General features: G+C 42.3%; 1 protein-coding gene across 1 annotated transcript; it reads left to right on the forward strand.

The window, feature by feature from the left end:
- Positions 1-2,682: 2,682 nt before the first annotated feature.
- Positions 2,683-6,054, forward strand: LOC123426272 (ferredoxin--NADP reductase, embryo isozyme, chloroplastic). Its single transcript, XM_045110072.1, has 6 exons — positions 2,683-2,835; positions 2,939-3,001; positions 3,814-4,143; positions 4,659-4,878; positions 5,232-5,472; positions 5,643-6,054. The coding sequence occupies exons 1-6, from the start codon at positions 2,812-2,814 to the stop codon at positions 5,899-5,901; spliced, it is 1,137 nt and encodes a 378-aa protein (XP_044966007.1). The 5' UTR covers positions 2,683-2,811; the 3' UTR covers positions 5,902-6,054.
- Positions 6,055-13,813: the final 7,759 nt, after the last annotated feature.

Consider the following 13,813-nt stretch of genomic DNA (forward strand, 5'->3'; position numbering starts at 1 on the left):
CTCGCCGGGGCGCTCCGCGTCAGAGGGCGGCGGACAGGGACGTCGCCGGCGCTCGGCCTCCATGCGCCCGGTACACGCATGTAGGGCGGCGTCGAATAGTTCGCCTCCTGAAGTAGGCACGCCTCCCACTCGTGTAGCCGCCGACGGTCGAAGCCTTTGGCCGCCGCTATGTCGTTGGGAACCTTTCCGCCATGGCCTCGCGGGTGATTTCTGGTGCTGGAGGTGAGAGAGATGGGGAGATGGGGAGATGGCGAGTGTGCGGCGAGGCTCGGCTTTTATAGCGGGATAGGGCGGGAGTAGTGTGCACGCGTGATGGGAAAGGCGGGACGCGGCGGCTCGCCATCATTGCATCGCCAGACCTTGGAAACCCAACCGACGCAGGAGCTGAGGCGATGAGGACGACGAAGGCTCTCAACGACGCACAGTCGCTAACTCGACGGGTCCATAGCGGAGGAATCTGACGCGATTTGTTTTTGAGTCAAATTCCTTTCCCGCGGCGCCCCTAGTCGTCCCCCAACGCGTTGGGTTCGACCTGAATCCGCCGACACCAATTTCGGCCCTAACCGCCGAAGTTTGGGCTCCTCGGAAGACGATTGAGCCTTTTTTTGGGCCAGCGATAAAAAAAGACGCCTCGGGCTGTTGGGGAGGGGAGGGGAGGGGAGGCGAGGGGTTTGGAGAAGCTCTTAGGCATGTTGATCCAAAACTACTAGCGATCCAATACGTTGACGGGGGAATGATTCGGTCAATCAATAAACACAAAGTAGAGTTCACAAAATATAAAAGGCAGTGACACTCAAAAGTAACTTTGTTGCACGAGCTCTAGTGAGCCCTATATGTTAAGGGAAACGTTTCCCCCGGCGCGCTGGCCGAATCGTTCGGCTGATCGCGCGCGGGTCGCGCTCGCTCGCAGGTGTATGCAGCATTTTTTTCGTAAAAATTGCTGCAACCGTGTATTTTTTTGTTACAAACGTTTTCATGCAGCTTTTTTCTTGTGTAAATTTGTTGCAACCAGCGTTCATATTTGCTACAAGCGTTTTTTATTTACTAGATTTGTACAGTAAAAAAGTTGCATATACGTTTGGTTGCAACTTGAGTTCGTTGAATTTTTGCTACAACCGGCGTTTTGACTTTTGCTACAACCGTGTTATTTTTTGCTACAACCGGCATCATTTTTTGCTGCAACCGTTCATTGAAAAAGTTGCATACACGTCACGTAGATTTTTGCTACAACCGGCGTTTAACTTTTGCTACCACGCATCATCTTCTTCGTTTTTTTTGCTACGATCATGTAGATATTTTTTTTGCTATAATTAATTTTTTTGTTGCAACCGTTGCGAAAAATGCTGCATAGCGTCGAAATTTGTTGCATGAAAATAAAAATGTTGCATGGAAAGATCTGACGGTCCCCGTGCAGATCGGGCGGTCAGCCTGCGACCGACGCTTAGTACTCCCCATATGTTAAATCTTACCTACTAATAAAGCAAATAGTGCTTCTTCCGTACGCCATCCAAATTGCCCTTAAAGTTGACTAAAATTACCCACCAATGCCACCTATAAGTCGTAAAAAACGTTTCAAACAGAAAAATCTCCAAACTGGACCGGCCCATGTAGGCACCTCCTATATTACGCTCTGGGCGTTGGAAAAAGATGCAGCACACCTGTTCGGGCCGGCCCATGCGTGGGCGCCTGTTTTTTTGTTTAGTTTTTTTATTTTTATTTTCAGTTCCATTTTGTTTTTCTACTTTAGATAATTTAGAATTTCAAACAACTTTTCTCAATTTTAAGAAACTGTGAATTTTGAAATAAAATATTCAAAAAAACATATTTTTTTGTGAATTCAAAAACTACTCGGAAGTTTTGAAAAATGTTTGCATATAAAAAATGTTTAAACTTTGAGAAAATGTCCATAAAATAAAAAAAGTCAACGATTTTAAATAAAAGTCCGTGTAAAAATCTTAAAAACAGTTCGTGCCTCTATTTTTATTCTCATTTTTTATTTTCATTTTTCTGTTCCGTTTTTAGTTTAAATAATTTAGAACTTTGAAAAACTTTTGCAATTTATAAAACTGGGAATTTTGAAATAAATGTGTGAAGAAAATATAAAATGTTTGTGAATTCAAAAAATGCTCAGGATTTTTGTGAAAATATTCGCATATTCAGAAAAATGTTCATAATTTTGAGAACAATGTTGGTGAAAACAATAAAAGTCCATAATTTTGAAAAAAAATTGTGTGTTATTTTTTGAGTGCAATTGAAAAAAAAAATGTTTGCTAATTCAAAAAATGTTCATGCATTTTAAGAAATGTCCTAAAATTTTAATGACATAATATGATCAGCATTATTGGAGATTATAATTGTTTTTCTTCCGTTGTAACGCATGGGTCTTTTGCTAGTAGTATTAAAGTAATATTTTGAAGTTTCAAAAGAATTCAAGAAAAAATCAACATGTTTATATGGATGTATTATATACATTTGTAATACTCCAGTCAAAATGTATAAAATTTAATGTATATTTTCTAATGGTAGCAACATTAAACGTCAAACTTTATACATTTGTAGTGTACCCGTACATTCATAATTCCATATGAGCATGTAGAATTATTTGGCGCACCGGTTCCAAGAATCCACTCTCGGTGACGCTGAAACTGTGGTACGCCGTGCGGAACAGAACAAAGTTGCCATTCACCCGATAGCGGCCTCTGCTTCTCTACTCTTCTCCAAACTTCCACACCCGTGTCCCTTTCTTTCCTCCCCCGTCGCTTCCGCAGATCAAAATTCAAAACCCTAGCAAACTCACGTCATCGATCGGCCATGGCTTCCGCCCTCGGAGCCCAGGTAATACGTGCGCTCTTCTCTTGCCCTACACCCTCCGCCCGCCCGCTGCTTCTCCATTCGCCGTGCCGCTAAGCTTCGCCTGCTTTCCTCGTGTCCTATATAGGTGGCTGCCGTCGTGCCGATTGGTCCGGATGGTCGCCACTACAGGAGTTGTTCTTCGCTCAAGGTGCGTGGTTAGTCTGAACCCTCTGAGGTTTAATGTTGCTCCCATTCGGGTGGTATCGATCTGAGGAGTCTCCTGGTTCGATCTGCGTTGGCACTGTAGAGTGTAGAATAATAGTAGTTCCGAAAGGCAAAATTCTAAATTATGCTGAAGTACGTTTTTTTGGAAGCCAGCAGATAGAGCACCCTGCTAGTTGAACTGTTGAGGGATTTGAAGCGAAATGTGTGATTGCCAGCAGCTCTGTACGGCTTAGAGTTTTCTTATTTTTTCCACGCCTCGAAATGAAGTACAAATAAGGGCCTGTTTGGTTCATGACTAACTTTGCCACAACTAACCTTAGACAAAGTGTGGCTAACAAAACACCACAAGTGTGGCAAGATTTGGCAAAAAAATTGAGTGTATGACATGTGGACCATATAACTAAAAAAGTATGGCAAGCCACAAGTGTGGCAATGAACCAAACACATGCCTAAGGTATTGTGGCATGACTAAGGTTAGGCGTGGCAACCTAGGCTGGAAACCAAACAGCCCCTAAGACTCGCACCTGAGAAATAATGTGCTATATGAACTAGTGACATGCACATTTTTGTATGCCATAGTTTCTTTTGAGAATTATTACTAAGAAATACTCACACAAAATCCACATGACTTCCTTTTCCAAAACATTCTAGGCATATATCTAGGACCTAAGAATGGTTGTTGGGCTCTACAGGCAAACATTTAGTATTTGATTCTCCTTAGCTTAGGGGTTTGTGGACCCTAAGTTTCTATCATCCGTAGTACTGTATTTCTGTACATGATTTACTTGTGTCCAGGGTAATAACTCCTGCAACAAGTCATGGACTGGAAAATTAGCATGGGGAAACAAGACCCTGCAACCAAGATATACAAAGAAGGTCTTTTGTATGTCCGTGCAACAAGCAAGCAAAAGTAAAGGTAAAGTTGGTATTAAACCTCTGGAACTGGAGAATACAAAGGAGCCACCCCTCAACTTGTACAAACCAAAGGGACCCTACACAGCCTCAATTGTCTCTGTTGAGAGAATTGTAGGTCCTAAAGCTCCTGGTGAAACATGTCATATTGTCATTGATCACGGTGGCAATGTCCCATACTGGGAAGGACAAAGTTATGGTGTCATTCCTCCAGTAAGTGTCCCCCCCCCCCCCCCCCCCCAAGCCCCCCAACACACCCCTTATGATTGCTCAAGATAGTGTGTCATTCCTGATCCTTCATACTAATATCAATTTCACTACTTTTTTTCCCTTTCCTTGATCGCTAGTGAATGTTAATCATTAGTTGTCTTCAGTTCTGGAATCCAACCCTTTGAAAAAGTAGTAAAAGTAAATATCAAGAAGTGTCAGAAATTTGAACCATCATTTCTACATATAGAGATTCTTCATATATGTGATGTTGAATGGTGGTTAAATCTGAAAATGCAAAAGCTTGTATTTCTGAGTCTTGGGTCGCTGACAACATGACAATTGCTGTTAAAAGAAAGTATATAGATACTTGCTGATAAAACATTTTATTAAGAGGTTAAAAACATATTGATCATTGATCATTCTTAGTTAAAGAGCAACTAAAGATCAGTTCCTGTCTTATGTTCAATTCCTTTCATCCCATATCTTTGTTGCTCTCTTAGCTTTTTGTGCATTGCCAGGGAGAGAACCCAAAGAAGCCTGGGTCCCCAAATACCGTCCGGCTCTATTCTATTGCATCTACTAGGTATGGTGATTCTTTTGATGGAAGGACTGCTAGTCTGTGTGTTCGCCGTGCTGTTTATTATGATCCTGAAACTGGAAAAGAAGATCCTTCAAAGAAGGGCATCTGCAGTAACTTCTTGTGTGACTCAAAACCGGGTGACAAAATTCAGATCACAGGTATGCAGCCGTGTAAAAAGCCTTATATGTACATACAACAACAATTCATTGCTTGTAACACAAACCATTTTACTTTCGAGTTATTCCAGATCATATCGAAGGTGTATTAGTATATAAACTGCTAATACATCTGGAAGGATGGGGTTGTGGGTTGGTGGGTACTGTGAAAAAGATAAACCCTTTCAATATTAGGACCTTATCATCTTCTTTTTTCAAATTTTACTCAAATATTATGTGCAATTGACCAATTGTCAATGAATAGGCTGTGAACATAGTTTATGGGTCGTGTCATATACTGGGTTTTATGTACTTAAACTGTTAAGCATCTCATGATGGTTCTCGCCCATGTTCAGGTCCCTCGGGCAAAATAATGCTTCTGCCTGAGGATGACCCAAACACAACTCATATCATGATTGGAACTGGCACGGGTGTTGCTCCTTTCCGTGGCTACCTACGTCGTATGTTCATGGAAGATGTCCCATCTTTCAAGTTTGGTGGTCTGGCTTGGCTCTTCCTTGGTGTCGCCAACACTGATAGCCTGCTCTATGATGAAGAGTTCACAAACTACCTTCAGCAGTATCCAGAAAATTTCAGGTTCATCTAATTTCAGTTTACCCATTGATATTGTTGTGAATACTATGGTCCAGTTCTCTGTTGATTACTTGTGTAGTTAAGAGCTCCACTATCTGGTTATATTTGTGCTTGGCTTGAATAAAGCTTACTGATTCTTGTTTGAACTGATTCAAGTTTCGTTGACCCTGCAGGTATGACAAAGCGTTAAGCCGGGAGCAGAACAACAAGAGTGGCGGGAAGATGTATGTGCAGGATAAGATCGAGGAGTACAGTGACGAAATCTTCAAGCTTTTGGATGGTGGTGCGCACATCTACTTCTGTGGTTTGAAGGGGATGATGCCAGGGATTCAGGACACACTCAAGAGAGTAGCTGAGCAAAGAGGTGAGAGTTGGGATCAGAAGCTGTCACAGCTGAAAAAGAACAAGCAATGGCACGTCGAGGTTTACTAGTAGTTTACAATGGTTGAGATTGTTGTTGTTTCGCTGGAGAGGGAAAACAGAAAGATAAGTGGATCATTCTCTTCCCATTGTAAAATTGTCAATATCATTCATAGGCGTGCCCGTTGCATGATTAATAAAACGATGTGCAATTTTGCGTGTGAAGTCCTTCCAGCTAGCGTACTCCTGTCTATTTTACATGATGAGTTGTCAAATTTAGCTTTTCCTGCTGTCTACATGTCACCATGATGCAAAAAATATATCCAGCAGAGCAAAGGCGTAGTATCCCCCCCTTTATCTTTATGTTCAAAAGGATGTTAATCCCATAATCTAGCGTGGTTGATGCCTTAAGGCTTTTGGTGTATGCATGCTTATCTGGTCTCTTCCAAAGCATCTACGTTTTTCAGCAGTCTTATAGGAGGAAAAGTGAGGTGAGTTAGGTTCAGGTTTGAGTATTCCTGCTTTTCTCATCATTGTTGTACTTTTCCACTTGTGTTCCTGGACATGCAAGAAGTATGACAAGCAGAAGATTCTTTGCAATAGATTCCATGTAGCTTCTTGTTTCAACTGGCGCCACTGCATCTCCTGCTGTCAGTGATCTGTAAAGGACGCGTGCAGCCGGAGAAACTGCAACCAACTTTTCCAACATTTCAGGTGTCCTGGTAGTGAATTTAGGTAACATGTACCTTTCAGCTTCCCTTTTTGTTCATTTCCAAGCTCTCATGCAAATCTTGTGAGCATGCAGCTTTAGGTGTATCCTTCAGTCAGGTTTTAAAAGACTCTTTTGGTTTCATACCCTTAACTTTTATCAAGAATAGCTGAATAAACTCACTTCATATACTTCCTCCATCCCAAAATAACTGTCTCAATTTTGTACTAGTTCTAGTATTAAATTATATTAAGCTTGAGACATTTATTTTGAGACGGAGGGAGTATATAACAACGGCAACTGTATAATTGTGTTCGAGGATAGGGGGAGAATTATAGAAGCCTAAGAGCATCTACAACTGCATACAGCTAATCTAGCCCTTCAAGACACGCCGTGAACGGTCACCCCTCAAATTTCCGTGCTGAGTTGGAATCCCATTCTAAGGATTCTTGTGGTTCCGGAGAATCCAGTTACAGGAGAACCAGGAACGGGAAGCTTTCCTCTTTTTCCGCTCGACTTTTTGATCGGAATCTAGTCCTCTCTGTCCTAGCTTAACAACCGTTTTTTGTCTTAAGACAATAAACCACTTCGTTTAGCCTGCCAAGAGTCACATTCCTAACAACAGTTTTCAGGTACCTCATTTAGTGAACCTCAAATCCATACACCACATGCATTGTAAACTATCTCTATGAGGCAACATAACACCACATGCATTGTAATATGTAAACTATCTCTATGAGGCAACACCACTATTCAACATATGCCATTAGACTACTAAAAATTGACATGCTTTATGTACATACGACCTCCTTCCTGGTTTACTAGTCCCCCACTCATAATCTGGGTCATATTTTGATCATAAGTTTAACTAATAAAATATTAGTTATACGTAGCAACAATAGTATCATTAAAAACTACAGTCGATGAATCCAACATTATAATTTTTTGATGACATGCATTAATATTTTGCTAGTTGTCAAACTTTTACCCAAAATGTGAGACACTACTAAACCAGGACGAAGGTGGTATTAGCTATGGACAAAGATCATCCACAATTGTTGTTGATCTTGCCGTTACGAGTGGGCTTGTCGTCTTTGTCGCAGAAGTAGCGTTCCAAGATGTAAAATGGATCAAGCCAGGTCTGCTCATCGCCGGAGCTGTTCGACCTATCACTGTCCTCCTCATCTCAGTCGGTGATGGCATGGTATGAGGAAGTGTATCTCCACCCGTAGGTGGCCGCGGGGTTTTATAGATGGGGCGAATAGCCTGCTGTGGCGTACAAGTTGGAACGATCGCTAGGATACGTTCGGTACAAAGAGATCGAGGGGATTGCGAGATCACCAGAGTTTGTGCTAACAATACACAAGAGAGAGAGAGAGAGAAAATATCTAGGACTCTACTCTATCTTATGTTTAACACTTCCCCTCAATCTAAACTCTATGGTACTCTACCAAGATTAAGATTGTATTTGAAATCATTAATTCTCCTTGTAGTGAGCAGTTTAGTGAATCCATCGGCTAGCTGATCACCTGTTGGAACAAACTGTATATCAAGCAACTTTTGTGTTACTCTTTCTCGAACAAAATGGTAATCAACCTCAATATGTTTAGTTCGTGCATGAAAACAGGATTGGATGAGAGATAGGTTGCACCAATATTATCACACCAGAGTCTTGCAGCTCGTGGAGACTTAACCCCAAGTTCATAAAGCAGAGTTCGGATCCATATTATTTCAGTTGTAGCATTCTCTAGAGCCTTATACTCAGCCTCGGTACTGGACCTTGAGACGGTAGCCTGTTTTCTTGCACTCCATGACACAAGATTTGTCCCCAGAACACAACAAAACCACCTGTGGACCTTCTATCATCAACACAACCTGCCCAGTCCGCATCAGAATATCCAGTAACAAGCATGGAAGGAGACTTGACAATTTGTAGTCCAAGTCCTTCTTTAACTTTAAATACCTTAATATTCTTTTGACGACAGTCCAGTGAGTTGTACTGGGTGCGTGCAAGTATTGACAGACTTTATTCACAGAATAGGAAATGTTAGGACGAGTAAGAGTCAAGTATTGCAAAGCACCTACAACACTTCTATAGTTTGTTGCATCATTAGGACCAAGAGTTTCTCCACTGTCAAAGCTAAGTTTCTGAGTCTGAGAGAGGAGTACTCACAACTTTGCATTGTTCCAAACCCACTCTTCTGAGTATATCAGTGGTATATTTTCTTGAGTAAGAAGTATACCATTAGTTACCTGCTTGACTTCAATACCAAGGAAGTAGTGAAGATCTCCTAAATCCTTTATAGCAAATTCTAAGTTCAAATCTGTAAGCCAGCTGGTAGTAGCATCTGAACTGGAACTAGCAATAATTATATCATCAACATATAGTGATATTCCTTTTATGGTAGATGAACAAAGAGATATTTGCCTTGGATGGTATGAACCCAAGTTGTTGCAACTTTGTGCTCAGTCTTGAGTACCATGCTCTTGGTGCCTGTTTTAAACCATATAAAGCTTTATCTAACTTACAGACATAACCTAGTATGCTTGTATTCTCATATCCTGGTGGTTGCCGCATGAACACTTCCTTCAAAACACGATGAAGAAACGCGTTCTGGACATCTAGCTGACGAAGACTCCATCCTCTGGAAACAACAATTGACAACACAAGCCTGATAGTAGCTGATTTTACAACAGGGTTTAATGTATCCTCATAATCAATACCAAATCTTTGTTTAAACCCTTTTCCAACTAATCTAGCTTTGTATCTGTCTATACTGCCATCTGATTTTATTTTGATCTTATAAACCCATTTACAGTTAATCACGTTTCTACTTTTTTCTGGTGGTACGAGATGCCATGTTTTATTCTTCATGAGGGCATGTTATTCATCATCCATTGCCTGTTTCCACTCCTCATGAACAAGGGCATCATTCAAATTAAGGGGTTCATCACTACTAGTAAGGAAAGCGTGTTTGATCGTATCATACCTGATTGTACCATCAGTGTAAACTTTTGGTTTAGAAATCCCGGTTTTTGGCCGTGTGATACGAGAAGGAACTGCTGGTGCTGCAGCAATTTCTAGTGTACATGAGCCTGCCTGGAGTTCGGCCACACAAGATCCCGCAGATGATAGTGCGTGATCCAACGAAAGGAGCTACCTCGGGAGCGCGCCTCCGTTGTCACCCCGTCGCGTAGCACTGCTGGGCGCCCCTTCGGTGGAATTTAGTGCGGGGAATCATCGACACGACCTGCACAAGGTGCTTCAAGAGCAGCTGCCGAATCTGTGTGGGATCGCTGTGCTGTCCCTTGTGGCTTCATCTTCACACATAAAATGATGGCCCATGTCTGCACAAAATTCAGTAGGAACAGTAGTATGCATATTTTCTTGTTGCTGCAAATTAGTCACATGATCAGTTTCAAGTAATTCACCCCCGTGATCAGAAGTGAATGCTACCTCTTGAGCTTGCGTTGGTTTTTTCCCTTGAAGAGGAAAGGGTGATGCAGCACAGTAGCAGTAAGTATTTCCCTCAGTTTGAGAACCAAGGTATCAATCCAGTAGGAGTATCAAGATGAAGCACCGATGTACCTGCGCAAAAACAACAAACTTGCACCCAACGCTACAAAGGGGTTGTCAATCCCTTCATGATTGATTGCAAGGTGAGATCTGAAGGCGGAAAGTGCAACAAAGTAAAAGTGTAGGGCTGAAAATATGATGTGAAGTAGACCCGGGGGCCATAGTGTTCACTAGAGGCTTCTCTCAAAATAGCAAATATTACGGTGGGTGAACGAATTACTATCGAGCAATTGATAGAACCGCGCAAAGTCATGACGATATCTAAGGCAATGATCATACATATAGGCATCACGTCCGAGACAAGGAGACCGATACTTTCTGCATCTACTACTATTACTCCACACATCGACCGCTATCCAGCATGCATCTAGTGTATTGAGTTAATGACAAAGAGAGTAATGCCTTAAGCAAGATGACATGATGTAGAGGGATAAATTCATGCAATAGTCCCCATCTTTTTACCCTTGATGGCAACAACACGATGCGTGCCTCGCTACCCCTCCTGTCACTAGCTGAGGTCACCGCACGGTATGAACCCAAAACCAAGCACTTCTTCCATTGCAAGAATCATAGATCAAGTTGGCCAAACAAAACCCACAACTCGAAGAGAATTACAAGGATATGAAATCATGAAAAAAGAGATCAGAAGAAACTCAAATAAGATTCATAGATAATCTGATCATAAATCCACAATTCATCGGATAGATCTCCATGAAGATCATGGAGAACTTTATATTGAAGATCCAAGAGAGAGAAGAAGCCATCTAGCTACTAGCTATGGACCCGAAGGTCTATGGTGAACTACTCACGCATCATCAGAGAGGCAATGGTGTTGATGAAGAAGCCCTCCGTGTCCGAATCCCCCCTCCGGCAAGGCACCAGAACGTGCCCCAGATGGTATCTTGCGGAGACGGAAGCTTGCGGCGGCGGAAAAGTATTTTCGTGGATCTCTCCCGTGGTTTTGGATTTTTCGGGGATTTATGGGCGGAAGAAGTAGGGCAGACGAGCCACAGGGGGCCCACAAGCCTGCTAGACGCGAGCCCCCCTGGCCGCGCCTAGGGGGCTTGTGGCCTTCCCTGGTGGCCTCTGCCTTGGTTCTCAAGCTCCGTGCGTATCATCTGTTCCGGAAAAAAAAATCTTTTCGAGGTTTTATTCCGTTTGGACTCCGTTTAATATTCTCCTCTGAAAAGGGTCAAAAACACGGAAAAAACAGGAACTGGCACTTGACACTGAGTTAATAAGTTAGTCCCAAAAAAGATATAAAAGGCATACAAAACATCCAAAGTTTGACAAGATAATAGCATGGAACCATAAAAAATTATAGATACGTTGGAGACGTATCAGTGGACATATACTCTAGAAGGAGGGCTATTTCAGCACGAAGAAGGGAGCCTGCATTGGGATGAAGCTTGGCAAAGGGAAAGCCAGTTTCATAAAAAACAACATCACGTGAGATATAGATACGTCCGGTTGCAACTTCAAGGCATTTGTAACCTTTGTGAAGATTGCTATAGCCAATAGAGACACATTGATTGGAACAAAATTCAAGTTTGTGACAATTATAGGGTCGCAAGTTTGGATAGCATGCACACCCAAAGATTTCCAGAGAGTTATAGTCAGGTTTTTGATGAAACGGTTTTTCTAGAGTAGTATTGCCAATGACTCTACTAGGCAATCGATTAATGCGATAAGTGGCAGTAATGAACGCCTCATCCCAATATTTCAATGGCATGGAAGCATGAGCAAGTAAGGAGAGACCAACTTCGACAATATGATGATGCTTTCTTTCAGCTGAACCATTTTGTTGGTGAGCGTGTGGACAAGAGACATGATGTTCTATGCCTATGTCTCGGAAAAAGGAGTTGAGTTTCTCATACTCCCCACCCCATTCACTTTGGACCGTGAGAATTTTCTTATCAAAGTGTCTTTCAACAAGTTTCTGAAATTCTTGAAAAACATAATAGAGTTCAGATTTAAACTTGAGCAAGTAGATTGAAGTGAATTCACTGTAATCATTGATGAAACTTACATAAAATTTCTTTCTTCCAAAAGAATCTCTTGCATGATCCCATACATCACTGAAAATAAGTTCTAAAGGAGCTTGGGACACACTAGTAGACTTAGTGTAAGGGCATTCTCCTGCTTAAGTGTTTTGGTGATGATGACAACTCACTATGTTATCTAACCGGGTGTCAAGTATGCATGTATCATTTGTTAGACACAAGAAGGTTAGGTATTCCCTCCAAACGAAAAGATCGAAGACGTGTTCCCTACATGTTTATTCTCTTTGGTCGTAGGTATCCCATACTATTAAGAGGGGATCCACATTGGAAGTCCATGGGTGAATCAATTCTTCTCACACACTTTTTCACCCATCGTGTTCCATCACATCATTAGGAGAGGAGCCCTTGTTTTTCTAACTGACCGATTGTACCGCTGCTATGGGTGGTTGTACCGCTCAACAGCTAGGCGGTTGTACCGGCCCTACACCGGTCCAAAACCGTTCACGAATCTGTTTCATTGTGGTTGTTGGGCGGTGGTGGCCCGGTTGTACCGCTATATTAATTATAGCTGGTACTACCGGTGTTCCAAGCGGTAGTACCACTTGGGACTTAGCCACGCCGAGCAGTCATGGTTGGTGACACCTCAGGGCCAACTTTCTGTTTTGGCCCAGTTGTAGGGCGGTGGTTGATCGGTTGTTCCGCTAATATAGGAACACCGGTTGTACCGGCCTAGCAAACGGTAGTATCGCCCAGTGCAAAATAGCTGTAACGGTTAGAAATCTGGGGGGGGGGGCTATATAAGGAGGGTTTTCTTCTTCCTCCCCCTTATCTCTTACCTCTCTCTCTCTATCATTGATGCACTGAAGCTTTCTTGCCCGATCTCTCTCACTAGCCACCCAAACTTGTTGTCTTTCTAGGGATTCAAGGAGGAGACCTAGATCTACACTTCGCCAAAGGAAAATTGATTCCCCCAAGTTCTTGTGTGGATTTTGTTACTCTTGGGTGTTTGAGCACCCTAGACGGAAGAGGTCACCTCGGAGCCACATTCCATCATGGTGAAGCTCCGTGGTTTTGTTGGGAGCCTCCAATTAAGTTGTGGAGAGAGCCCCAACCTTGTTGTAAAGGTCCGGTTGCCACCTTCAAGGGCACCACTTAGTGGAATCACGACACTTCGCATTGTGTGAGGGCGTGAGGATAATATGGTGGCCTTAGTGGCATCTTGGGTAGCATTGTGCCTCCACACCGCTCCAACGGAGACGTACTTCCCCTCAAAGGGAAGGAACTTCAGGAACACATCCTCGTCTTCATCGGTTCCACTTTGTGGTTATTTCTTACCTTTACTTGTATTTAATATTTTCTTCTTATTATTGTTGTTAGCATCATATAGGTTGCTCACCTAGTTGGATATCTAGACAATCTATTTGTTGCTAAACCTAATTTGTTTTAAAAAAAAGCTTAAAATTTGTTAGTTGCCTATTCAAGCCCCCTCTAGTCAACCACATCGATCCTTTCACTTAGGATAAGGGAGTTGATGACTCTTGGCACATTGACAAGCATCACAAACAAACTCTTCATGTTGACTATGAGACAATAACAGATTGCCTTTATTCACTACTTGCTTAACTATGATCGATGACAGATGTCCTAATCTTTGATGCCATCTTGCCAAGGAGGGCTTGACAACGGAATAGACTT

This window comes from Hordeum vulgare, chromosome 2H (genome assembly GCF_904849725.1).
Source record: "Hordeum vulgare subsp. vulgare chromosome 2H, MorexV3_pseudomolecules_assembly, whole genome shotgun sequence".
In the NCBI taxonomy this organism is placed as follows: Eukaryota; Viridiplantae; Streptophyta; class Magnoliopsida; order Poales; family Poaceae; genus Hordeum; species Hordeum vulgare.

Bases quoted from the DNA above. Each gene is read 5' to 3' on its own strand.
- LOC123426272 (XM_045110072.1), top strand. From the start codon at position 2,812: ATGGCTTCCGCCCTCGGAGCCCAG. The intron at 3,002-3,813 runs GTGCGTGGTTAG...ACTTGTGTCCAG, and splicing joins GGAGTTGTTCTTCGCTCAAG to GGTAATAACTCCTGCAACAA. The intron at 4,144-4,658 runs GTAAGTGTCCCC...GTGCATTGCCAG, and splicing joins GTTATGGTGTCATTCCTCCA to GGAGAGAACCCAAAGAAGCC.